The sequence below is a fragment of the Salvia hispanica genome, chromosome 6 (assembly GCF_029641045.1).
Source record: "Salvia hispanica isolate PSC_SH4W2 chromosome 6, Shi_PSC_v1, whole genome shotgun sequence".
Classification (NCBI taxonomy): domain Eukaryota; kingdom Viridiplantae; phylum Streptophyta; class Magnoliopsida; order Lamiales; family Lamiaceae; genus Salvia; species Salvia hispanica.
Genome location: NC_142697.1, coordinates 46951194 through 46978487, shown reverse-complemented (window position 1 = coordinate 46978487; position 27294 = coordinate 46951194). Strand labels below are relative to the sequence as shown.

Genomic DNA, 27294 nt, shown 5'->3' with positions numbered 1-27294 from the left:
CAAACAAGAGCATACGTACAAAGCAAACACGAGAGAGAAAGAAAGAAAAGCAATCATGTTCATGTTTCCGATTGGAATGGAGTTCAATCCGACCGGTGAGCAGCTGATCGAAGCCTACCTGCTGCCGTGGGCCAAGGGAGAGAAGCTCGAATGGGAAGGCATCGTCGAGAAGCAGATGTACGGCGAGAACTCCCCGTGCGAGCCGTGGAAGGTCTTCAGCGACATCGAGTCGGCTTTTCACTCGAAGACCGAGGAGAAGGGCGCGATTAGGTACACCATCCACGCCTTCACAAAGCTTATTAGGCCTTCGAATTCTAAGAGGGTTTCTAGAAGGGCCGGGGAGGGCACGTGGGACGGCCAGACGGGCCCCAAGAAGATCGAAAACTCCGACACCGGATGCATCATTGGGCAATCAAAGATGCTAACGTTCAATCACTCAGGCAAGGCGGACGTCGGGGTCGGTCATTGGATACTGCATGAGTATTCTCTTAGTGAGGAATCGGTTAAGAAGAGCGGCCGAGCAAACGCAGCCGATCTCGTCGTGTGTAAGATCACTAAAGTTGTCAAGAAGAAGGACAAATCCGATCACAACACAAATCAGGTATTTAGGTTTATTTTTTAGTAATTTCTTGGAACTTTTTACGTATCATAACCTAATTTTTTTGTGAAGTCAATGGTGGCGATTGGTTATGGTGACTTTAATGATGCTATGGCTGCGCAACCAGAGTCGAACGGCGAGAGTTGCAATTTTGTGAGATTCGCGCAGGAAACAAATGAGGTACTTATTTTTTTAATTATTTTTTTTAGGGTTTACAAATTTGTGCAAATTGTTACTCAATTTTTTTTTCCTGCGTTTTGCTTAGGGAATTTTTAACGGTGACTATCAAGTCCAATGTGCGCAACCAGAATCGTACGACGATGGTTCAAATTATGAAAGATTTGCACCGGACACATATCAGGTACTTAGGTTAATTTTTTAGTAATTTCTTGGAACTTTTTACGTATTATAACCTAATTTTCTTGGAACTTTTTACATATCATAATCTAAATTTTTTTGTGAAGTCACCGGCGGCGATTGGTTACCGTGACTTTAATGATGCTATGGCTGCGCAACCAGAGTCGAATGGCGAGAGTTGCAATTTTGTGAGATTCGCGCCGGAAACAAATGAGGTACTTATTTTTTTTAGGGTTTACAAATTTGTGCAAAATGTTAATCAACTTTTTTTTCCTGCGTTTTCCTAGGGAATTTTTAACGGCGATTATCAAGTCCAATGTGCACAACCAGAATCGTACGACGATGGTTTAAATTATGAAAGATGTGTGTCGGACACGAATGAGGTACTTTTTTTTTATAATTATGTTAGAGTTTACAAATTTATGCAAATTGTTACGTAGTATACTAATAATTTTTTTAATGTGTTCAGCCTACAATTCCAGTTCCGGCCTCCCCGACTGTATCAATGAAGAGGGGGGCGGAGGTCGATCTTCTTCGAAATGGAGAAGATTCCGATATGAAAAGACATAAATTCGACGGCGAAGAATTCTCAGATGCTAGACCTGACTGGATGAAGGAGTATAGAGATATGTTCCCTTCTGAATTTCACCAACTAATGGAGGCAGAGACGGTAATTTTATATATATTTTTTATAATTTTCTTTTACGAGTTTTCGATTTTATCCAAATTTTACATAAATTGCTTTCTAAATTTTTTTTCTGCGTCCGCCCCTGCAGTTGTTGCCACCGGCAAATGAAGCTCCATTTGCAAACCCCGGTGTTGTTCCGACTTTGGAGCCGTACTATGGTGGCTACGAAGCTCAAGTTCCAGTGCCAGTTCCAGTTCCAGTTCCGCCCTCTCAGACCGTGTCGATGAAGAGGGCGGCCGAGGTTGATCTTCTAAATGAAGAAGATTCAGATCTTCTTATTGACTTGAAGCAATTAGAAGATATGTTGGGCTTCTAAATTTAGCAATGAATTTTCACCATTTTGATTTGAATTTGTAATAACATTAATGTAGTAGTATATTTTTATGCGGTGTACATGTTTTGGACAGAATAATTAAACTGTTAGTAATCAAATATCGATAGTTATTTTCTTTTATTTTCTTTGGACCGATTAATTAACAACTGAGTTATTCCATTTAAATTAATCTACATATCCGAGCACACTTTAGGAAGTCAGCGCTTGTTCAGTTGATTTATTTAGAATATTTATTTAATGACCAAAAACAATTAAATACTCCTACTATTAGCCGTTCAAATCCCATCATTGAAGTATAGTATTTTACAGTTAATTTAATTTACAGTATTGTCTTTCAATCAAAAGTAAGCTTACTTTTCAATATGAACAAGAACTATCGGATAGCTTAAACAAGTGAAACAACAAATTCTATTAATCTTTTTACATTTTGTAACTAACAATTACTACTAACAGTTAAATTTTAGGAAATTATATCCAAGTATGAAATAACATTAATTAAACTTATTATAAGTGATACTCCCTCCATCCCCTAATAATTGTCTACTTTGGTTTTGGCGTGAGTTTTAAGAAATGAGCGATGTGCTATTTATCTAACTAGCAAACAATCGAACAGATTAATAATGCTATTTTATGAAGTCACCCGCAAGGATCGGTTGCCATGACTGTTATGATGCTCCGGCTGCGCTACCAGAGCCGTATATCGACGGTTCGAATCATGTGAGACTTGCACCGGACATAACTGAGGTAATTATATTTTTAATTATTTTCGTCTAGAGTATACAAATGTTTTATGCAAACTGTTATGTAACCTTTTTTTTTCCTGCGTCGGATTTTTATCGGAAAATCGAGGAAACGATAGCAGTTATTTTTAGAATATTAATAAATAAATTTAATTTTTTAATTGAAATATCTAGATATCGTATAAATATTTAGATATTAGGTAGAATTCTAATATTTGGATAAGATTCTAATATGAATACAGTTAATTGTTATCTGTATTTCCTTGTTTATTCAAAATATAGAATCTATGTACATCTTACCTTAACTATTTATGGTATCTATGTTCTTTTCATGTGTTTCGACCTAAATCCCCCTATGTTTTGGATAACAATCTTCCTTGTTTAGTTAATTATAGGATATAGTATATTATTTTATAATTTAATTTTTAAAATAGTCCAAAATTGAAAGAATTTATAGCAATGATGTTTAATTGTTTTGGTTATTAAATGAATAATTAAATAATGAATAACTTGTTTGCTCTCTCTCCCATTGCTTTTTCTCTATCAATCTTTTCTCTCTATTCCAATCGGTAACACGTTTTTATAGGTTTTATGTGTTAGTTTTAAATTATAGATTTGGCGCGTAACCCCTGATTTTTCGGATCATAATTGATTATAGTATTTTCTTATTTGGATAATTAACTAATTAAACAGAATTTAGAATCTTATTAAAAAAACTAACTAGAATCTAACAAAAAAGGAAAATCGTGATCCAAAAGATAAGGGGATATAGCTCGAAAAACCTAAATATTACAAATATACCCTGAATATGTAACATGATATCGGATTTCTACGTTAAATAAAACCTACACACAAACTCTTTATATATTCATAACACAATCAAACCTAATCCATTGCAAAGCAAACACGAGAAAGAAAGAAAGAAAGAAAGAAAGAAAAATTGAAAGAGAAGATGTGTGATAACTTGGAAACCCGGATCAATCAGGGATTCGAGTTAAATCCGACCGGAGAGAAGCTGATCAGTGACTACCTGTTTCCGTGGGTGACGGGACAGACTCCGATATGGAACGGCGTCGTTGAGAAGGCGATCTACGGCGACAGCTCCCCGTGGGAGATTTTCAGCGACATCGAGACGCGTTGGCACTCGAAGATGGAGGAAAAGGGCGCCATCAAGTACACCATCTTCGCCTTCGCTTCTCTGGTGAGGGCTCAAAATTCTAAGAGGTTTTGTCGAAGAGCCGGGAGAGGCAAGTGGGACGGCCAAACGGGCCCCACGAAGATCGAAAACTCCGACACCGGATGCATCATTGGGCAATCAAAGATGCTAGTGTACGGGAAATCAGGCGAGGCGGACGTCGGGGTCGGTCATTGGATACTGCATGAGTATTCTCTTAGTGAGGAATCGGTTAAGAAGAGCGGCCGAGCAAACGCCGCCGATCTCGTCGTGTGTAAGATTACTAAAGTTGTCAAGAAGAAGGACAAATCCGATCACAACACAAATCAGGTATTTAGGTTTATTTTTTAGTAATTTCTTGGAACTTTTTACGTATTATAACCTAATTTTTTTGTGAAGTCAATGGTGGCGATTGGTTATGGTGACTTTAATGATGCTATGGCTGCGCAACCAGAGTCGAACGGCGAGAGTTGCAATTTTGTGAGATTCGCGCAGGAAACAAATGTGGTACTTATTTTTTTAATTATTTTTTTTAGGGTTTACAAATTTGTGCAAATTGTTACTCAATTTTTTTTTCCTGCGTTTTGCTTAGGGAATTTTTAACGGTGACTATCAAGTCCAATGTGCGCAACCAGAATCGTACGAAGATGGTTCAAATTATGAAAGATTTGCACCGGACACATATCAGGTACTTAGGTTAATTTTTTTATTAATTTCTTGGAACTTTTTACGTATTATAACCTAATTTTCTTGGAACTTTTTACATATCATAATCTAAATTTTTTTGTGAAGTCACCGGCGGCGATTGGTTACCGTGACTTTAATGATGCTATGGCTGCGCAACCAGAGTCGAATGGCGAGAGTTGCAATTTTGTGAGATTCGTGCCGGAAACAAATGAGGTACTTATTTTTTTTAGGGTTTACAAATTTGTGCAAATTGTTACTCAACTTTTTTTTCCTGGGTTTTCCTAGGGAATTTTTAACGGCGATTATCAAGTCCAATGTGCACAACCAGAATCGTACGACGATGGTTTAAATTATGAAAGATTTGTGCCGGACACAAATGAGGTACTTTTTTTTATAATTATGTTAGAGTTTACAAATTTATGCAAATTGTTACGTAGTATACTAATAATTTTTTTAATGAAGAAGGCGTCCGATGGGATAGGTGTGGCCGAAGCTCACGTTCCGGTTCCAGTTCCAATGAAGAGGGTAGCGGAGGTCAATCTTCTTAGAAATGGAGAGGATTCATATATGAAAAGACAGAAATTCAACGGCGAAGAATTCTCAGATGCTAGACCTGACTGGATGAAGGAGTATGGAGATATGTTCCCTTCTGAATTTCACCAACTAATGGAGTCAGAGACGGTAATTTTATATATATTTTATATAATTTTCTTTTACGAGTTTTCGATTTTATCTAAATTTTACATAAATTGCTTTCTAAATTATTTTTTCTGCGTCTGCCCCTGCAGTTGTTGTCACCGGGAAATGAAGCTCCATTTGTAAACCCCGGCGTTGTTCCGACTTTGGAGCCGTACTATGGTGGTTATGAAGCTCAAGTTCCAGTGCCAGTTCCAGTTCCAGTTCCGGCATCTCAGACGGTGTCGATGAAGAGGGCGGCGGAGGTTGATCTTCTAAATGAAGAAGATTCAGATCCTCTTTTTGACTTGAAGCAATTAGAAGATATGTTGGGATTCTAAATTTAGCAATGAATTTTCACCATCTTGATTTGAATTTGTAATAATAGTATTATATTTTTATGCGGTGTACATATTTTGGACAGAATAATTAAATTGTTAGTAATCAAATATCGATAGTTATTTTCTTTGGACCGATTAATTAACAACTTAGTTATTCCCAATTTTTAAGTTCATATAATTTTTTTTTAAAATTTAAAGAAATAGTCTTCTCTCCAATTAGGTATATATATATATAGTTACTTCATTCCCAATTAGGAGTAACTTTTTTTAAAGGTTTATGTTTAATTTATTGTACTATTTAGTAAAGCCATGTCCATTGGGTCGAGATACTAAATCCCATAGAAGGACTTCAAGCCCAACAAAGTAAAGCCCAAACATTTGAAAAGCCCGATCCTAACAGGTTTTATTTCAAAGAGGCAATTAGTCTAGCACACTCAAACTAGTATTCATGGATATGCGCATATTGATGATCATTGAATGCCTTCACAATGTCCAGTTGAATTGTGAATTTTGTTCAACGTGCTTTGTTTTGTTTTGTTTTGTTTCGATGGCTAGATGCATCAGTACATGTCGCTTGTATACGTATTATGTAGGTCGAGTTTTCTATGGATTGACTGCAAATAGTGTCAGGGATGCTGGCCTTTTAGAAGTATAACCGGGCTGGAGAGCCGTGCCTCTGCTCTCGTGGTACTTGGGCTAATCTAGCACCATAAAAAAAGCTCGAGTTCTTATGTAGCGTGATAAAAAAGCCCATATTAATCTGCGGATAAAGTATAGACAAAGTTGATGAAATTGCATTGGAAGTTTATTGTTCATTTGTGATGATTATCTTTTAATTTGAGCTTTATTACTATTATTTTTAAATTAGATAAGTATATTATTTTAAATTTAATTTAATTTAAAGTATTGTCTTTCAATCAAAAGTAACACTAAAAAAAATTAGTGACGGAATTCAATAGCTAAACAACTAGTGACACAATTAGTTACTGAAACGTGTATGTCACTAATTGTGGCAGAGTACTCCGCACTAATGCGAAACAGTCGCTTATGATTTCTGTCACAATAACTTTAGTGACGCAAATTCCATCACTAAAAATTTTTACTGACAAGTTTATTATTGACGGATCTGCTAAAACTTGATCAGTCACTAATCTATTATGTGAAGAAATTTCAGTATTTTAATAGGCGATTTTTTTTGTACTCTAAGTTTACTTTTCAATATGAACAAGAACTATCCGATAGCTTAAATAAGTGAAAAAATAAATTCTATAAATTACTTTACATTTGGTAATTAACAGTTAAATTTTAGGAAATTATATCCAAGTATGAAATAACATTAATTAAACCTAAGTACCTCGATACTTGTCTACTTTGGTTCTGGCGTGGGTTTTAAGAAATGCAAAAAAAATGGGCTGAAAATGTTCGGGGAAAGACAGTGGCAAATGTAGATCTTCGGGATGACGTTTATTGCCGTTCATAATTAAATGAGACATTTATTGACGGATGGATGAAAAAGGGGAAATGAGATATTTAATGGGATCACATATTTTACTCCGAGCTTCACTTTTGTTTATTTTTAATTAATGAGATTGATAGAAAAATAAAACATGCAAATAGCTAATTGACCTTTCTCAAGCTGAGCAATATGCTAGCATTTATCTAATTAGCAAACCATCGAACAGATTAATAATTAGATGTCGTGATCATTATTAGATTAAATTATTTATTTAAATTAATAATCTTATCCAAACAACAAAATATACTATTAGAATCCAATAAAAAAGGGAAATTTATATATGATCTGTAAAATAAGGGGTTACGCGCAAAATCTATAATTTAAAACTAACACATAAAACCTATATAAACGTGTTACCGATTGGAAGAGAGAGAAAAATAAAAAAAATACTACTAGAATCTAAAAAAAAGGAAATTAATTATCCAAAAAATCTACGGATTACGCGCGAAACTAACACAAATTCTATAATTTAAATAAATTAAAACTAACACATAAACCCTCTACGGCTATATAATGTGTAACACTATATGTTAAGCTTTGATTAATAAATTTAATAAAATAACAGCTTTAATTAATTTATAAATTATTAAGCAAAATATATTAAGCGGATAAATCACTAATATAATTTCTTGAAAAAATTACCATAAATACAACTCTAAGTTAAACTCGAAACACATGAAATTGTACATATATGGTAACTAAATCTATATATTATCCCGATTGCGAAGATAAAGCTTCACATCTCTAACCCTTGAAAACAACAAATATTAAAATATAAATTAAATATGTTACATTGAATAAAACCTAGCATAAAGCCATCTATATATGTACTATAACACATACAAACAAGAGCATACTATACGTACAAAGCAAACACGAGAGAGAAAGAAAGAAAGAAAAATCGAGAGAGAAGATGTGTGATAACTTGGAAACCCGGATCAACCAGGGATTCGAGTTAAACCCGACCGGAGAGAAGCTGATCAACGACTACCTGTTTCCATGGGTGACGGGACAGAATCCGGTATGGAACGGCGTCGTTGAGAGGGCAATCTACGGCGACAGCTCCCCGTGGGAGATTTTCAGCGACATCGAGTCGCGTTGGCACTCGAAGATGGAGGAAAAGGGCGCCATCAAGTACACCGTCTTCGCCTTCGCTAAGCTGGCGAGGGCTCAAAATTCCAAGAGGTTTTGTCGAAGAGCCGGGAGAGGCACGTGGGACGGCCAAACGGGCCCCACGATGATCAAAAACTCCGACACCGGATGCATCATTGGGCATTCGAAGATGCTAGTGTACGGGCAATCAGGCAAGGCGGACGTCGGGGTCGGGCATTGGATAATGCATCAGTATTCTCTTAGTGAGGAATCGGTTAAGAAGAGCGGCCGAGCAAACGCCGCCGATCTCGTCGTGTGTAAGATCACTAAAGTTGTCAAGAAGAAGGACAAATCCGATCACAACACAAATCAGGTATTTAGGTTTATTTTTTAGTAATTTCTTGGAACTTATCACGTATCATAACCTAATTTTCTTGGAACTTTTTACGTATCATAATCTAATTTTTTTGTGAAGTCACCGGCGGCTATTGGTTACGGTGACCGTAATGATGCTATGGCTGTGCAATCAGAGTCGAATGGCGAGAGTTGCGATCTTGTGAGATTCGCGCCGGAAACAAACGAGGTACTAATTTTCTTAATTATTTTCTTTTAGGGTTTACAAATTTGTGCAAATTGTTACTCAACTCTTTTTTTTTCATGCGTTTTCCTTAGGGAATTTTTAACGGTGATTATCAAGTTCAATATGTGCAACTAGAATCGTACGACGATGGTTCAAATTATGAAAGATATGCGCGGGACACAAATGAGGTGCTTATTTTTTAAAAATTATGTTAGGGTTTACATATTTATGCAAATTGTTATGTAACTATTTTTTTCATGCGTCCACCTTAGGGATTTTCATCGGAATATATAGCCAACAACGGCGATTATGAACTCCAGGCTGCGCCACCAGAATCGTATGGCGATGGATCAAATGTTGCAAGATTTGCACCGGACACAACTGATGTAATTATATTTTTAATTATTGTCGTTTAGAGTTTACTAATTATTTATGCAAATTGTTATGTAACCTTTTTTTTCCTACGTCCTATCTAGGGATTTCCATCGGAAAATAGAGGTAACAATGGCGGTTATCAAGGTCCGACTCCGCAGCTAGAGTCGTACGGCAACGGCCCAAAGTACATGAGACTTGCGCCCGGCACAAATGAGGTACTTTTTTTTATTAATATTATTTTCGTTTCGAGTTTACTAATTTATGCAAATTGTTATGCTTACAACTTTTTTTCCCCGTGTCCACCCTAGGGGTTTTTACTGGCAAATATAGGCCACGACGATAGTCTGCCTGCACTACCAGAGTGGTATAGCGACAATTCCATCTATGAGACACATGCGCCGAACACACATGAGGTACCAAATTTTTTTAAACAATTTCTTTTAGAGTTTACCAATTCATGCAAATTGTTATGTAGTAATTCTTTTTTTTTCTGCATCCGCCCCTAGGGATTTTCGTTGGCAACAATGGGCAGCAACGACTATTGTCAAGTTGCGGCTGCGCAACCGGAGGCGTCTTATCAGGAGATTAATCCAATTGTGCAGCGGGAGCGGTGTAGGAGCTCTATATCATATGCTTGGGCACATCAACCTCAGATTATCAGCGAGGCAGCCCCGAGAAAGAGGGCGGCAGATGTAGATCTTCCGGACGATGTACACGTTGGTGGTGGTGGCTTCAAGAGACACAAGGGTGACTAAATTTAGTTCTCATTTAGCCCCGATGATATGCTATTGTATTACACATAATGTTAATGTGATTGATAGCATAATAAAATTTGCAATTTTGCTATTTCTAACTAGCAACTATGTTATCTCTTCGTAGCAAACTCAACTGAATTATGGACGGAATTTTACTAATCACGTGAATATGGTTACACAATCGAAGTTGAACTTTCGATTGATAAGTCGACAGGTTTGCTTCAGAATTCAAACACTTTATTTCAAGATTGTCACAAGATCGAAGAAGTAGGTGTGGATGAGAGCCTCAAAATAGCTTAAAGGTTGCCTCATTTAGATTAATTAAATCACAGCAAATCCCTTCCCCGCCCAAAGCCCAATATAATAAAAGTGTTCGATGAATTGACTGACTGAGATCTTTATTTATCACGCATGCAACTGCGATTAAAACGTGTTTGATAAAATATCTGAAACGATTTCTTGGTTTTCGTGTTAAACACTCTATTATTGGACTTCCTTTCTTTCGTTGACTTTTTAAAAGTAAATTCTGATACATAATCAAAGTTGACTAATGATTAAATTTATTATTAATATCTATAATTAACTAAATAAGGAAATTTATTATCCGAAAAATCAAGGGTTATGCGCCAAATCTATAATTTAAAACTAACACATAAAACCTATATAAACCTATATAAAGCAATGGGAGAGAGAGCAAACAAGTTATTCATTATGTAATTATTCATTTAATAACCAAAACAATTAAACATCATTGCTATAAATACTTTCAATTTTGGACTTTTTTAAAAATTAAATTATAAAATAATATACTATATCCTATAATTAACTAAACAAGGAAGATATTTATCCAAAATATCAGGCACTAAAATAACATGTAACACGAACACGACACTATACTAATACTAAGTGCTCAATAAGACTAAACCTAATTTAAAATTTAACATAAATAAAATAATAATATTATTTCTTAACGAGTAACACGAACATAAAGACGACACGAAATATTCGTGTCGTTATCGTGTTGAAATGATAACGATATGAACCCAATAAGCTTTGACACATATCCATTAACTTCGTGCCGGTTCGTGTCGTGGCAAAAATTGACAGTCCTACTACGGACGAAATTTTATGAATCACATGAATATGGTTACACAATCGAAGTTGGACTTTCGATCGATAAGTCAATAGGTTAGCTTTAGAATTCCAACACTTAATTTCAAGATTGTCACAAGATTGAAGAAGTAGGTGTCATGATCAAGTTCGTGGATGAGAGGGTGATAAGCTCGTAGTTAGCAAGTGTTTTGGATGTTTAAAAGTGCATATTTCAGTGTTTTATAGCACATTACCTGAGTTTTCATCTATATCCCCTATTTTAGTGTTTTGATGAGTTTGTCGAGTTTTTTAAGTCACAACAGGTGGAAACAGACGAAACAACAGCCAAAGAGCAGTGGCCTGGCGTTTTACTGCACTAGGCCGGGCGTTTCTCCCACAAGACTGGGCGTCCTCACTGTCATTGGGCGTTTTGTGCAATGTTGGGACTCAAGAAAAACGCCCGGGTTGGGCGTTTTGTCACTTAAAATCGTCTGGCCGGGCATTTTGCTTATACGCTGATTTGCTTCTATTTTTTGCCCCAGGTATAAATACGACCTAGGTTCGACTTCAGCACACTTTCCACACGCCCCAGAAGTAGTTTTCACATTTTGAGAGCCGATTGAAGTGACAAGAGTCCGATTCATCAACAAGGTTGAAGACGAAGACGATTTGCCCATTCAATGCACCTTTGGGAGCATCTTAATTAGTTTTCCTATGTTCAATTCACTTTCTATGGATTTCTCTTGAGAATTTGCGTTGAATATGAGTAGCTAAATCTTTTGTAGAGTTTTGGTGAAGACTACAATGAACACTTTTGATTAATTCAAGGACTTTTGATTACCTTTGCTCTTGTGATTCCTTTGTTTCATTCTTGTGCTTTTTTCAATTCAATTGCCTAGCTATCAATTGGGTTTGTTGAACTAGTTTTGAGTAATCGAGAGATACCTAATTAGGATTGATAAAAGAATGAACAACACCTAGACTCGAGAGAAGGAATTCTAGAGTGAGGGCTTGAGCCTTTTGTTTTAAGGAGTTAATTGTGAAGTATTAAAAGGAGACTTCAATATTAATAATTAATTAACTGGTTGAGTGCACTCGAGAGAGGGCTTAGCCTAGACTAGAGGCTTTCCTAGTAATCCTAGAGACTTTAATTGGGTAGTCGAAGTTGTTGAATTATTGTATTGTGTCGTTGTAGTTGGATCAAAGGCTCTACCATGTTCTCTTATTCTACGTATTCATAAAATTAAAAATGATATACATTATTTTAAAAATAAATTAGTAATAAAAAGTTATAAATATTGAAAACATGTGTCATAGACAGTTTTATATAAAATGGCGTATTTAATGGGGGATGAGGACTCATATGTTGCACAAACAGACCAAGACACATTGCTTTGGATGTTGCAGTATTTGGTTACTTGTGCTATGTGTGAATGTAAAATGTGATTAGGAAGGATTTAGTTATAATGTTAGCATAAATTGGTCATATTTCACATTTGGCTGACTGATTCAGTTTTTTCTTGAAAACGAGTATATATGGTAATAATTGCATGAAAATGATATTTTTTAAGTTGGCTTGAAAGTGTTAAATTTAAGTTAAATTCTTTGAACTGTTCACTTAAATTTAAGCATAATCTGAATTGTCTGTAATGGACAATCTTGTGCTGCAACCACTTCCTTATCTGCGGATCAGGGCAGTGTTTGCGCGCCTCTGCTGCATAATTCCCTCGGCTGCTTCAGCGAGTGATGGGGTTGAGAGCATGTGATACGGAGATAACTACAACTCTGATCAAGGAGACCACGACGGCCGAACCCACAACAGAGGCAGAGGCCGGGGGACCACGAACAGAGGAGGTGGCAGCAGAGTTTACGACAGCAGAGGAAGAAGGAAGACCATCTGAGGTTTGGAACGTGAATGAGCGACCCCGGAGACAGCCGAAGCCGGTGGTGAGATATGGAGACTTCGTCTCACGTTGAGGGGGCAGAGGATGCTTTATTTTTTGCTTAGTTTAATAGTTGTTATTTTCGGATGTTATTTTGCGTTTTGGACTGATTTAATTAAATATTTGAGTCGAGCCCAATAAGCTCCTTTCCGGGTTTTCTTGGTGATTCTTTCCTGGATCGCAAAAGAGAGTCGAATCATCTAGGGTCCTTAGAATATAAAAAGGAGTGTGTTATGAATTGATTAAACAAGAAATAACATATTTTTCCCAGTTTTCTCGATCCCTTTATTTTTCGCAAACCCTAGTTTGGAGCTGATCCCGGGGAAAGCCCGAGACGTCCACTTTACAAAACCGCCGTCGATCTCTCGTCGACGTCGAAACCGTGTTAAGGGACTCTACCCTTAACAATTGGTGCTTTCATTGAGAGCCCAAACGGCTCGGAGTGGTGGCCGGGCAACGAACTCACCGTGACCAACGAATGCGTTTGGGGCCGACTCGGAGTGGTGGCTGGGCAAAGAATCCGCCGCGACCAATGAGGAACTCGGAGTGGTGGCCTGGCAAAGAACCAGCCGTGACCAACGAGGACGTTGGCCCTTAAAGGAGGATCGAATGTTACGGACTCAATTCCCACATCGGTTGTGAGAACAATTGGTGTGGGGTATATAGGCTAAATGGGCTCTCTCTCCTAACAGGCTAGTCTTTTAGGATGAGTTATCCTACCTCGAAGCCTGGGACTGTCCGACCTTACAGATACCCCTATTTCCAGTGTCAAGTTAAGGAGATGCTTGACACGGACATCATTAGGCGGAGTCATAGCCCTTTCTCGTCGCCTGTGCTTTTAATTAGAAAGAAAGATGGCTCGTCCCGATTTTGTATTGCTACAGTGCCGGACCAATTTCCGATTCCGACCACAGATGAGTTATTTGATGAGCTTGGCGAAGCTCGGGTCTTCACTAAACTGGACCTATACGCCGGTTATCACCAGATCAGGATGCACTCCGAGGATGTGTTCAAAACGGCGTTCCGCACACATGACGGACACTTTGAGTTCCCGGTGATGCCGTTTGGGCTCACAAGCGCTCCTTCGATGTTTCAGGCGGCAATGAACGAGATCTTCCGACCTCTTCTACTCCAGTCAGTAATTTTGTTTTTTGACGACATTCTAATTTACTGCCCATCTATGGAGTGTCACACTCGCCATTTAAATGAGGTGCTTTCTATTCTTGCTTTGCATAGTTTCTTTGTGAAATTTTCCAAATGCACTTTCTGTTATTCCACTGTGGATTACTTAGGCCATTTAATCGAGGAAGGCCAGTTAAAGGCAGACCCAGGGAAAATTGAGGCGATGGTTGCGTGGCCGGTCCCCTCCACAATCAAGCGGATGCGTGGTTTTTTGGGACTAAGACGGTTTATCGCAGGATATGCATCAATTGCTGCCCCATTGATAGCCGGATGACAATTTCATCGCCAACCCATATGCAATAGCTAAAAGAAAGGCAATCCCTTAAAACAGACAACTCCCTAACTCCAACCATCACAGGAGGAGGGGAGTATATTATTTAAATTTTTGATTGAATTTGGCTTGAAATGAGCTATATATTGGCTTTAATTTGAGCATAATATTTTATTCATAGTAATTGTTCCCTGGTTGGTTTTTTTTATTTTGATTGGGATTGTGATTTTTATTCGAAGTTTTTAAAGATCGTAGTTGTTCCACCTTCACTATTTATTTATTTTTGTCTAAATCCTAGCAATTACTCCTTCTGTCCCAAACTATGCAGAGAATTTTTGTTCTCATATGAGATCTAGTTCAGTATTATTTTACAAGTTAAGTCGAGATGGTAAAGTAAGAAAGATAAAGAAAGTAGAGAAAATGGCGTTTCTATTATTAGAAATATATAATTTTGATTATACATTTCGAAGAGGAAAATGGTTCACTTGTAGTAAAACATGAGTAGTTATACACTTAGAATATGAAGAGTATGATTTCCAAATTCTTCTGGTTTATCAACAATTAAAATTTTTGACCTGAATTAGAAAAAATATCCCTGCAAAAATATAAAAAATGGAAAATATAAAAGTAACTCCTCATTTTCCAATAAAAATTAATATAAATACATCAGTCTCCAATTTAAATTTTAATTCTGTTTTTTAAATTCTTAATTAAAAACCCTAACTATTATTAAAAATACTCTTTTAAAAAGATTTATAATTAAGGATTTAAAAAGATTTTTAAAAGATTTAAAAGAATATTTTTAATAATAGTTAGGGTTTTTAATTAAGGATTTAAAAAACATAATTAAAACTTAAATTTGGTCAAAATCGGATTTAAATCCGTTGACCGTTAGTTTTTAACGGAAAAGTTAATAGAGGACCAAAATGATCAAATTCTCATATGTTCAGGACCAAAAAATCCAAAAGATAATGTTTAGGACCGAAAAGGTAAAATGACCATATGTTCAGGACCAATTTTAACCTTTACTCTTAGAAATATATAATTTTGATTATACATTTCAAAAAGGAAAATGGTTCATTTAGAGTAAAACATATGAGTGGTTATTAAATTAGAATATGAAGAGTATGATTTCCAAATTCTTCTGGTTTATCAACAATTAAAATTTTTTAGTGAACTTAATTTTTACGACCTGAATTAGAAAAAATATCCCTGCAAAAATATAAAAAATGGAAAATATAAAAGTAACTCCTCATTTTCCAATAAAAATTAATATAAATACATCAGTCTCCAATTTAGCCCCAATTCTCAGCCGTTGCCTCTTTTCTTCTTCTTTCTTCTCAGTGATTCAGTCCATCAATGGAGCGTGATTTCTTCCAATATCTACCATCAGAACTCACCACCGACATCCTCTCCCGCCTGCCCTTCCGAAGCCTCGTAATCAGCAAGTCCGTTTGCAAACCATGGCTCAATTTAATCGATTCCGACGATTTCCGCAAATCCGAAATCAAAACCCCTCCCGCCCTAGTCCTCTTGACAGAGAAGGCGAGGGGTTCAACTTGGTGCTCGATTTTCGAATTTGAAGACGAAGATGCGGAGAAGAGCCATGATTTTCGCCACATTCCGCTCATGGATTTGGAAATCCCTCACGGAAACAGAGCAACAACGGAAGGTATCACTGCTAATGGATTACTTCTTCTCTACTCAATATCAACTAAAGGTATTCCTGTTTACATATGCAATCTGATAACTCGTGAATATACGGAGCTCTGTTTGCCCGCGGACTACATCCCGGGTCATTTCTTGAGTTTTGGATTCGGTGTGAGCAAAATAAGTGGGCAATGTAAGGTCGTCTGCAACAATGACTGCACCGACTCTCATCATGTATACACCCTCGGAACAGGAACTTGGAGGCGTGTTGAAGGCGGGGCTGCTTCTGGTTTCACATGTCATGGTCAAAGCGTTGAATATAATGGCAACATTCACTGGAGAGCATTTGATGTGAGTGGTGACATGTCGATTTGTGGTTTTGATGTTGAAACGGAATGTTTTAGACTCTTCTCAATTCCTCCCGTGGAAGACGGTGGATATCTAAATGGGTATTATTGTGTTTTAAGGGATTGTCTGTGTTATTATTACACGGTTGATTATGAGATTAGGATCTGGATGATGAAGAAATACCTAGTCGAGGATTCTTGGACCTTGGAGTACAAGTTGAGTACTATGGTTTTTGATATTAATATGGATTATGTGTATGTTCATCCGATTAAACATTTTAAGGACGGTGATATTTTGATGTTGCTGGACGATGATGATCTCGTCTACTACTCCAACAAGACAAGAACGTTTCAACAAGTCGGTATGTTTAGGGATGGATATGTGCGTTGCCTTAGCGCCCTGACTTTCACTCCTAGCCGTTTCTCACTCAAGAATTTCGGATTCAAGAATGTGATCTCGTTTTAGTCCAGGTTCTAATGTTTGTCTGTTGTCCAGTGTTTCATGTAATGTTCGGGTTCTAAGGTTTCTTTGTCTTGTAGTGTTCGTGTTTGGTCTTATCGTGTCCATCTTGACATAAACCATCGTAGATGCATCTGTAATGTGTTACTAGTGTTTGTCATCAAATTCGAATGCCTCTTTTATTTGGACTATTAATGTTTTTTTTATTAAACTTTGTTTATTGCCCTCTTCGTTGACCTCGTCACTGAAGACAGCCAGACTCTCGTAGTCCACCTTCGGGAATCACGGAAACATGAACTTCATTGATGTTGTTGACGTTAGAGGCGTAGTGAGGTGATTATAGTACCATATGACAATTACATTCGATGATCAATAAACTGCAAATAAAGCAGTCCAAACACTTCCTTTATATGTGAAAGTTTTTCCCCTTTTTCTTTTTCTCCCAAGTGAGAAACACTGTAACTTTCTTCTACTTCAAGATAGAACACAAAATAGCAAGAAAGATACAAGATGATTACATATGTCAGATAATTAAGAAGCCGCAACATCTCCATAAAATATGGGAACAACATTGGAAAAATAAGCTATGTGAGGGCTTTGAGATTGCATTCTTAATCTCTTACTGGATTATTTATCATGGTAGGGATAACAGGGAATGGAGGGTGGCATTTTAGTGTTGAGGGTTTGAGATGATTGAATCAATTTGCTGAAGCTGCTTTCAGATAATTATAGTCTTGAAAGAACACAAAGATCTTTTGTTAATTGATTGCAAATTTTACAATGGTAGCAGGATGTTGGAGCACAAATTGTTTTTAGCTATACTCCAAAATTTCAATTTCGTAAACTACATCCCAATTGAAAATTTGATTGCTGTTTACACAAAACAGAACATTAAAAACTTGGACCAGTAATTGGTGGATGCATTTCCTGCTGTATTTGATGATTTGTTACAGTATTTTTTTGAGATTTTTATGTGATTGCAGTTTATTGATCATCGAATGTAATTGTCGTACTCGTATGGCTTTCTTACAATCTAAACTATTTTGTGTTTTACATTGGATAAGAACAAAGTTACAGCGGCGCCAAAGTGTGTCATTGAAGTACAGCACGCCCTGCTGTGTTTATACGCACAGCAGAGGGATCTGTGCCCATCGATGTGTTCAAAGATTGGCAACATCTTGATGTTGTGAGGGGAACGAATTGATGGTTCTGAAGATATCGATATTGGCGGTACTTAATTTATTAATTTCTACATGATCTTCACTACATTCCGCTCAAAGATTTCAATATCCCTCGTGCATGCTCAGAATCAACGGAAGGTATCGCTGCTAATGGATTGCTTCTTCTGTTGACAATGTTGTCAAAATTGCAATTGATTGTGAGAAGCCAATGAAGGAAATAGATGGTGTTGATTCCTTCTTTTACATTGATAGTTCAAAGTTATTTTATGAATTGGATTATTTGGGCGTGACCAATATACAGCTCCCGAATTATGTAGTGGATGATACTATCTTGCAGGGTGGGCCCCTACATATTCAACAGGTTTCGAATGATGCAACGAGCTTCCTTGTTCTACACGGTGATGCTCGCACAATACCACCGGGCAATCCATTTCCAAGCCAAGCCTTGACTTATGGCCTCTCCGAAACTGAGGTTAATAGAATCAGCCAGAGTTTTTTGGGATTCAAAACATATGTAGAAGGAGTTATTGATGGGTTCTACTCTCATCCCCAACTTCTTCTTCACCGTGACCATTTCTGGTGTTTGCTGATCCAACCAATGACTACTCAAGAGGGTACAAGAGATCAACTTGAGAAACATAGATACATTTGGATATTCTGCAGCAATCAATGCGTTAGAGGGAAGACGTTAAGAGGTCATGTGACGGTTCATGTAGCCCAAATTTCTAAATATGCAGTTGGGATCATTGTGGTGGAATTTGAAGGTGGTGATTATCACACCAGCTATGACTTGAGCAAGAATATGAACTCTTGGATGATTTCTGATCCTGAACCCACCTTTATTGCAATGACTGCAACCTCCTGCAGAGAATGCGACATGGAATTTGCCTCCTTAAGGCTGGTTTCTGGACATACCAAGAGTATATCTGAGAAAGTGATGAAGGTGTCTAGTGTGGAATTTCTGCATGATTCTTCGGAGGATGGAATCCCTCACTAAGTTTTCGAGGGTTGTGAATCCCTTGTTTGTTAATGTGGTTGTTTCTCATTGTGACGTATCCAAGCAGGATGAGTCAGAGGACGTTGCTGGGTGCTTAATGAAACTGGTTAGAAGTGTTGTAAGTTCCCTCAAGTTCAAATCTATCGTAGAGGATTATGATAATTCTGATTACTTAGGAAGTGTTATTGCATTTCGTGGGAGTAAGTTATTTCGTGGGAATGATGGAGATTTCGTTCCAAATACATTAATTATTAAAAAAAAGGCGCCCGAATTTAGTGACCTAGATGTGAACATCGATGATGTCGAGAGGTTTAGGGTTGAAAATGGAATGAAAGACCATAGGTGTGATGATGCATGGCTTAAAAATTGTGGCGGTGGAGGTCCAATTGCACTAGCTAAATTTCTTGATGGTGAAATCTATGAATCGGTTTGGGAGGCGTCTTTATCCACAATCGGTGGTGACTTAGATGAAAGAGCATGTTGTCACTCAATTGGGCTACTGCATGGAGTTTTGATTCATGAAGTCCTTATTCATGATTTGGATGAGATTAGAAATACAGTTATCCATGGAGATGGTTGCAATTTAGTCGAGGAGGGTAGCAGGATTGCTGTTGCAGCAGACATTTTTTGTTGGAAGATAGTTGCGTTCACATTGGAAATACAGTCAACTATACCACTGTCCCTGTTCACATTTTTTGCTTCAAAGAGAGAAAGCATTATACAAAAACTTCAAAGAAGCTTAAAGAATCGAAAATTTCATTGGAAGATAAAGATTATGCTCATATTATCTGGTGGAAGGAGGTTAGATATATCTCCGCTTCTCCTAGTTTGCCATATATAATTCAATCAGCAAGTTTGATTGTATTGTGTTTCTTGTCTCAGAAACTGGAAATGTGCAGAAAGCCTTCTCCATCGTACGCGTGCTCTTTTTGCATCGATAGAACCTCACGTTATATCAATTGGTGCTTCCATTGACTACTCTTCTCCCTCAACACGCTGTAACAATGGTTTCCAAGCCCCTACCCTTGCCACGGTTCTTTGGTTCTGATTCATTGAGTAAGAAGCTGGAAACTCTAGCTTTTGGTGGACACGTGTCCGAGGAAAGACACAAAGAACCGCCAGACCCAGTTATGGAGATATCTACGCCGAAGCAGGGGTGGGAACCACCACCATCTCGGACTACTGCGCCGGCGACCACCAGCCTGGGTTCAATTCACTGTCCCCGCATGGAGCCGCCACGTTTCACAGGTATGGATGCTTCTAATTGGATTATTAACATCCAGAGATAGAGATACTTCAATCATAGTTATACTCCGGAATCTGATCGCCTCTACCTTGTCACGTTGTTATTTGACCCACCGGCATACGATTGGGCAACATATTGGAAGGAAAATAACACGGGAAAAAGTTGGGAAGATTTTTTGATAGCAGTCAAGCATCGTTTTGACCCAAATTTCGATGAAGATTACGCGAGCAACAAAACTGCAATCGAACCGCCTGACTCACCTGCTTTTCCTTCGGACACAAGCGGGTGGAGATTGCCTCCGTCGCTCACACAGCCGTTGACAGGAGTGGTGCCCATGGCATGGCCTTACCTCACCCTCGTTTTGATGCTCCTCGTTTTGATGGTGAGAACATCGTCGAGGGGATTCATGATATGCAATTGTACTACAACCACTACTACTCACCTCTATCCGATCGGCTATACCTAAATAAATTCTTGTTTGATCACCCGGCGTCGACATGAATGGAACACTGGAAGGATAGCAATGCCGAAAAGGGTTGGGATGATTTTCTATTGGCAGTCAAGCAACGATTTGAACTCGATGATGACTACGGCGGGCATGTTCAGAAGCCTCATACCTCCATTTCGGATATGCCCACTTCCTCAGAAGCTCGGTCTCCAGCAGCTTCCTCGACCGCCACCGCCGCTTGTGATGAAAAGGAATTTGTTGCTGAAATTTTGACCGAAGAATCTAGCAACAGTGTCAATAATGAGATTGGGTCGGAGTACAACGGACTTGTGTCTACTCCCTTTTCTACAATTAACAATCCTATAGTTCCTCACCATTCCAGTGTTGAAGTTAGTGGATCGGTTTTTGCTGATGAAGAGAGCATATCAAATTCATTCACTTTTGTTTATACAACAATTTGTGATGAGAATTTTGGACCAAATGACACGGATGATGATGAAGCTGGAGACAATGTTGTCAAAATTGCAATTAATTGTGAGAAGCCAATGAAGGAAATAGATGGTATTGATTCATTCTTTTACATTGATAGTTCAAAGTTATTGTATGAATTGGATTATTTGGGCGTGACCAATATACAGCTCCCGAATTATGTAGTGGATGATACTATCTTGCAGGGTGGGCCCCTACATATTCAACAGGTTTCAAATGATGCAACGAGCTTCCTTGTTCTACACGGTGATGCTCGCACAATACCACCGGGCAATCCATTTCCAAGCCAAGCCTTGACTTATGGTCTCTCCGAAACTGAGGTTAATAGAATCAGCCAGAGTTTTTTGGGATTCAAAACATATGTAGAAGGAGTTATTGATGGGCTCTACTCTCATCCCCAACTTCTTCTTCACCGTGACCATTTCTGGTGCTTGCTGATCCAACCAATGACTACTCAAGAGGGTACAAGAGATCAAGCTGAGAAACAGAGATACATTTGGATATTCTGTAGCAATCACTGCGTTAGAGGGAAGATGTTAAGAGGTCATGTGACGGTTCATGTAGCCCATATTGCAGCTTCTAAATATGCAGTTGGGATCATTGTGGTGGAATTTGAAGGTGGTGATTATCACACCAACTATGACTTGAGCCAGAATATGAACTCTTGGATGATTTCTGATCCCGAACCCACCTTTATTGCAATGACTGCAACCTCCTGCAGAGAATGCGACATGGAATTTGCCTCCTTAAGGCTGGTTTCTGGACATACCAAGAGTATATCAGACTTAAGGCTGATGAAGGTGTCTAGTGTTGTTGAAGATGATGAGAGTTTATCAGACTTAAGGAATTTCTGCATGATTCTTCGGAGGATGGAATCCCTCACTAAGTTTTCGAGGGTTGTGAATCCCTTGTTTTTTAATGTGGCTGTTTCTCATTGTGACGTATCCAAGCAGGATGAGTCAGAGGACGTTGCAGGGTGCTTAATGAAACTTGTTCGAAGTGCTGTAAGTTCCCTCAAGTTCAAATCTAGCGTAGAGGATTATGATAATTCTGATTACTTAGGAAGTGTTATTGCATTTCGTGGGAGTAAGTTATTTCGTGGGAATGATGGAGATTTCGTTCCAAATGCATTAATTATTAAAAAAAGGCGCCCGAATTTAGTGACCTAGATGTGAACGTTGATGATGTCGAGAGGTTTAGGGTTGAAAATGGAATGAAAGACCATAGGTGTGATGATGCATGGCTTAAAAATTATGGCAGTGGAGGTCCTATTGCACTAGCTAAATTTCTTGATGGTGAAATCTATGAATCGGTTTGGGAGGCGTCTTTATCCACAATTGGTGGTGACTTAGATGAAAGAGCATGTTGTCACTCAATTGGGCTACTGTATGGAGTTTTGATTCATGAAGTCCTTATTCATGATTTGGATGAGATTAGAAATACAGTCATCCTTGGAGATGGTTGCAATTTAGTCGAGGAGGGTAGTAGGATTGCTGTTGCAGCAGACTTATGTATGGAAGTCCATGTGATCTCAAGTGAGTTTGAATGGGTTGTTCTGAACATAGTTGACGCTGCTGCCCGAGATTCGCATTACGTGCTGTATTGTTGTCAAGCTCCAGCTACAAAGAGTACAAGCATAGAGGGAATTACAAGTGGAACTCCTATTGTTGAGAGTGATCCGCCAATTATTCGGATTTGTGCGGAAGATGAGCTAGAAGTTCAAATGGTATTAGAGATGGCAAGCTTGGACACATGCAATTAGCTGCAGAGGAAGTGTAAATGCCTAGTGGTAACCTATGTGTTACTCCAATTTCGAGCTTTAGCACATGGAGTAATAAAGTTCATCGTATGCTACACCGTCATCTCCGCCTTGCGGACAAGGCGATTGTTATCGGGGGAGGGAGTTGATAGGGACCTCGAGCCCCAAACCCAAACGACCAACTAAGCCGTGGCCCGACATCTTTTATTGTTAGTTTATTATTTATTTCCTTGTCTAGCTATAGTATTTTTGGGACACAAATCTTGCTCCTCAAGCAAGATATTTACCCTATTTTAGCATATGATTTATATAACTCTTTTCAAGTTTTCTTCTTGATTCTTTTCTGAATCGTAGAGTCGAATCAAGCAGGGTCCGGACTCTATAAATACTAGAGTCCATTAGAGAGTCAAAAACATTGAGAATTAAATAATAAAAACGCTTTTTCTCACTCTCGAAACCCTAGCACTTCAACTAGGTGTGTTTATCATATTTTATCATATTTTCAGATCAATCTCCGTCGTACGCGTGCTCTTTTTGCATCGACACGTTCTATCAGCTACCATGACAACCAAACCTTGTTTCAAGAGTTAAAATTTGGATTTAGTGTGACCAAAATATGTGAACAATATAAGGTGGTCGGTATCCATCTGGCAGCCGGATCCTCCTTTCATCATGCATACACCCTCAGAACAGGAACATGGAGGCGCCTTCCAGCTGGCGCAGCTTTTGGTTTCACATTCTTTTCCGATGGATGTATTCTATTTAATGGAAACCTCCATTGGAAAGCTTTTAATTCGTTTCGTAACATATGGATTCCTGGTTTTAACCTTGAACCACAAGGTTATAGCTAGACAAGCGGCTTTAATTGGGTAATCGAAGTTGTTGAATTGTTGTATTGTGTCGTTGTAGTTGGATCCAATGCTCTACCATGTTCTCTTACTAGAAACTTTTCTTTGTTGCGTGCTTTTAGCTAGTTTACATTTAATTGTTTTTAAAATCAAACCAAACTTTCCAGATTCTCTAGATAGTAGATAACGTCGGTTCGTGGTACTTAAATTTGCACAATTTGTCTCTGTGGATACGATACTCTTACTTGTTTATTGCTACACTAGCCCCGTACACTTACGGATATTTCTCGTGTTAAAAATAATTCGAGTCAGAGGGAGAGAGAAGAGAAGCATTTTGGCGAGTTAATAATTAACTTAATTTATTTACAATAATAGACAACCAAAGTTTAAGTCATTGTTGGACTCCCTTTCTTTCGCACGCGGATAAAAATTTGTACTCCCTCCAATTCTTCATAGTTGAGGTGAAACTTTTCGGCACGGAGTTTTAGAAATGAATGTTGGGTGTGTTAAATAAATATATAAAAAAGTAAGAGAGAGGAAAATGTAGAGAGAATAAAGTATAAAGTGAATAAAGTAAGAGAGAGTAAAGTAAGAAAGAGAAAAAAGTTACCATATATGGAAATGACTCAACCATGAAGAAACTTTTCGAAATGGAAAAATAACTCAACTATGAAGAAACAAAGGGGGAGTAATTATTAATATGTGGAATATTATCCAAATAATAACAGAAAATACTAGAATCTAACTAAACAAGGAAACTTGATATCCAAAAATCAAGGGATTCTAGTCGAAACGTACCTGAAGAACAAAGATTCCATGAATACATATTATAATCTTTTTCAGATAACAAAAAAATACTTCCTCCGTTCCTTCATAGTTGAGTCATTTTTCCATTTCGGGAAGTTCCCTCATAGTTGAGTCATTTCCATATTTAGTAATTTTTTCATCTCTCTTACTTTACTCTCTCTTACTTTATTCTCTCTACTTTATTCACTTTTTACTTTATTCTCTCTATCTTTTTTCTCTTTCTTACTTTTTTATCTATTTAATTAACACACTCAACATTCATTTCTTAAACTCCGTGCCGAAAAGTTCCGCCTCAACTATGAGGGAACGGAGGGAGTACTATTTAAAAAAAAACAAATTAATTAACCTAAAAATCAAGGGCGCGAAACTAACGGATAAAATCTATATAAGTGTAACACCTAATGAAGCCGACCCCACATTGAGATTGTAAACATTGAGAAAGAAAGAAAGAAAGAAAAATCGAGAGAGAAGATGTGTGATAACTTGGAAACCCGGATCAATCAGGGATTCGAGTTAAATTCGACCGGAGAGAAGCTGATCAACGACTACCTGATTCCGTGGGTGACGGGACAGAATCCGATATGGAATGGCGTCGTTGAGAAGGCGATCTACGGCGACAGCTCCCCATGGGAGATTTTCAGCGACATCGAGTCGCGTTGGCACTCGAAGATGGAGGAAAAGGGCGCCATCAAGTACACCATCTTCGCCTTCGCTTCTCTGGTGAGGGCTCAAAATTCCAAGAGGTTTTGTCGAAGAGCCGGGAGAGGCAAGTGGGACGGCCAAACGGGCCCCAAGATGATCAAAAACTCCGACACCGGATGCATCATTGGACAATCAAAGATGTTAGTGTCCAATAACTCAGGCGAGGCGGACGTCGGGGGCATTTGACCATGCATGAGTATAGCCTCAGCGGTGAATCTGTTAAGAAGAGCGGCCGAGCAAACACCGCCGATCTTGTTGTGTGTAAAATCACTAAAACTGTCAAGAAGAAGGACAAATCCGATCACAACACAAATCAGGTATTTTAGGTTTATTTTTTAGTAATTTCTTGGAACTTATTACGTATCATAACCTAATTTTCTTGGAACTTTTTTACGTATCTTGACCTAATTTTTTTGTGAAGTCACCGGCGGCGATTGGTTACGGTGACCGTAATGATGCTATGGCTGCGCAACCAGAGTCGAATGGCGAGAGTTGCGACCTTGTGAGATTCGCGCCGGAAACAAACGAGGTACTAATTTTTATTAATTATTTCCTTTTAGGGTTTACAAATATGTGCAAATTGTTACTCAACTTCTTTTTCCTGCGTTTTCCATAGGGATTTTTTAACGGTAATTATCAAGTCCAATGTGCGCAACCAGAATCGTACGACGATGGTTCAAATTATGAAAGATTTGTGCCCGACACGAATGAGGTACTTATTTATTTAAAAATTATGTTAGGGTTTACAAATTTATGCAAATTGTTATGTAACTATTTTTTTTTCATGTGTCCACCATAGGTGTTATCATCGGAATATATAGGCAACAACAGTGATTATCAAGTCCAGGCTGCGCAATCATATGACGATGGTTCAAATTATGCGAGATTTGCACCGGACACAAACGAGGTACTTATTTTTTTTATATTATACTTCATTCTTTTAGAGTTAACAAATTTATGCAAGTTGTTTTGTAACTTGTCTTTATTAAATTCTCCATCCAAATTTAATGAATTTAAATTTTTTTGGAACATTTTTCACGTATCCAAATTTTATGTCTGTAGCGGGAAATAAAATTTAGAAAACATAATCTTTAACCATATTTTTTTATGAAGTCACCCGCTGGGATCGTTTACGGTGACCGTTATGATGCTATGGCTGCGCAACCAGAGTCGAATGGCGAGAGTTGCAATCATGTGAGATCTGCCGTGGACACAAACGATGTACTTATTTTTTAATTATTTTCTTTTAGGGTTTACAAATTTGTGCAAATTGTTACTCAACCTTTTTTCCCACGTTTTCCTTAGGGATTTTTTAACGGTGATTATCAAGTCCAATGTGCGCAGCCAGAATTGTATGGCGATGGTTCATATGAAAGATTTGCACTGGACACATATCAGGTACTTATTTTTAATTATATTAGAGTTTACAAATTTGTACAAATTTTTATGTAACTTTTTTTTCATGTGTCCACTCTAGGGATTTTCATCGGAATATGTTGGCAGCAATGGCTTTTATCAAGTCCAGGCTGCGCAACCAGAATCGTATGGAGATGGTTCAAATTTAGCAAGATTTGCACCGGACACAACTAATGTAATTGTATTTTTAATTATTTCCGTTTAGAGTTTACTAATTATTTATGCAAATTGTTATGTAACCTTTTTTTTCCTACGTCTATTCTAGGGATTTCCATCGGAAAATAGAGGCAACGATGGCGGTTATCAAGCTCCGGCTGCGCTACTAGAGTCGTACGGCAACGGCTCAAATTACACGAGACTTGCGCCCGACACAAATCAGGTACTTATTTTTTTTGTTATTTTCTTTTCTTGTTTACTAATTTATTCAAATTGTTATGTAACATTTTTCTTCATGTGTCCACACTAGGGATTTTCATCAGACTACATAGGCACCAACGACGATTATCAAGTCCAGGTTGCGCAACCAGATTCGTACGGCGATGGT

At 37.9% G+C, this 27294-nt stretch overlaps 5 protein-coding genes across 6 annotated transcripts; all 5 read left to right on the top strand.

The window, feature by feature from the left end:
* The first annotated feature begins 69 nt into the window (after positions 1 to 69).
* On the top strand, positions 70 to 1959 carry LOC148924050 (uncharacterized). Its single transcript, XM_089061667.1, has 6 exons — positions 70 to 601; positions 864 to 959; positions 1063 to 1170; positions 1243 to 1338; positions 1425 to 1625; positions 1732 to 1959. Exons 1-6 carry the CDS (start codon positions 77 to 79, stop codon positions 1957 to 1959), a joined length of 1254 nt encoding a protein of 417 aa, XP_088917793.1. The 5' UTR covers positions 70 to 76.
* A 1710-nt stretch (positions 1960 to 3669) lies between these two features.
* LOC148924049 (uncharacterized) lies at positions 3670 to 5594 on the top strand. Its single transcript, XM_089061666.1, has 6 exons — positions 3670 to 4221; positions 4484 to 4579; positions 4684 to 4791; positions 4864 to 4959; positions 5041 to 5259; positions 5367 to 5594. The coding sequence occupies exons 1-6, from the start codon at positions 3670 to 3672 to the stop codon at positions 5592 to 5594; spliced, it is 1299 nt and encodes a 432-aa protein (XP_088917792.1).
* A 2429-nt stretch (positions 5595 to 8023) lies between these two features.
* LOC148924048 (uncharacterized) lies at positions 8024 to 9912 on the top strand. Its single transcript, XM_089061665.1, has 6 exons — positions 8024 to 8575; positions 8875 to 8970; positions 9055 to 9168; positions 9259 to 9372; positions 9466 to 9570; positions 9664 to 9912. The coding sequence occupies exons 1-6, from the start codon at positions 8024 to 8026 to the stop codon at positions 9910 to 9912; spliced, it is 1230 nt and encodes a 409-aa protein (XP_088917791.1).
* Positions 9913 to 15702: 5790 nt separating this feature from the next.
* On the top strand, positions 15703 to 17048 carry LOC148924047 (F-box protein CPR1-like). The gene has a single exon (XM_089061778.1). The coding sequence runs from the start codon at positions 15760 to 15762 to the stop codon at positions 16861 to 16863; it is 1104 nt and encodes a 367-aa protein (XP_088917904.1). The 5' UTR covers positions 15703 to 15759; the 3' UTR covers positions 16864 to 17048.
* Positions 17049 to 17184: 136 nt separating this feature from the next.
* Positions 17185 to 23291, top strand: LOC148924046 (uncharacterized). Of its 2 annotated transcripts, XM_089061777.1 has the most exons (3): positions 17185 to 18176; positions 18376 to 19836; positions 19918 to 23291. In XM_089061777.1, the coding sequence occupies exon 3, from the start codon at positions 20783 to 20785 to the stop codon at positions 22385 to 22387; it is 1605 nt and encodes a 534-aa protein (XP_088917903.1). In that variant the 5' UTR covers positions 17185 to 18176; positions 18376 to 19836; positions 19918 to 20782; the 3' UTR covers positions 22388 to 23291. The 2 variants fall into 2 exon arrangements, with proteins under 2 accessions (XP_088917903.1, XP_088917902.1); XM_089061776.1 differs by lacking the exon at positions 17185 to 18176 and having other exon boundaries at positions 18189 to 19836.
* The last annotated feature ends 4003 nt before the right edge of the window (positions 23292 to 27294 follow it).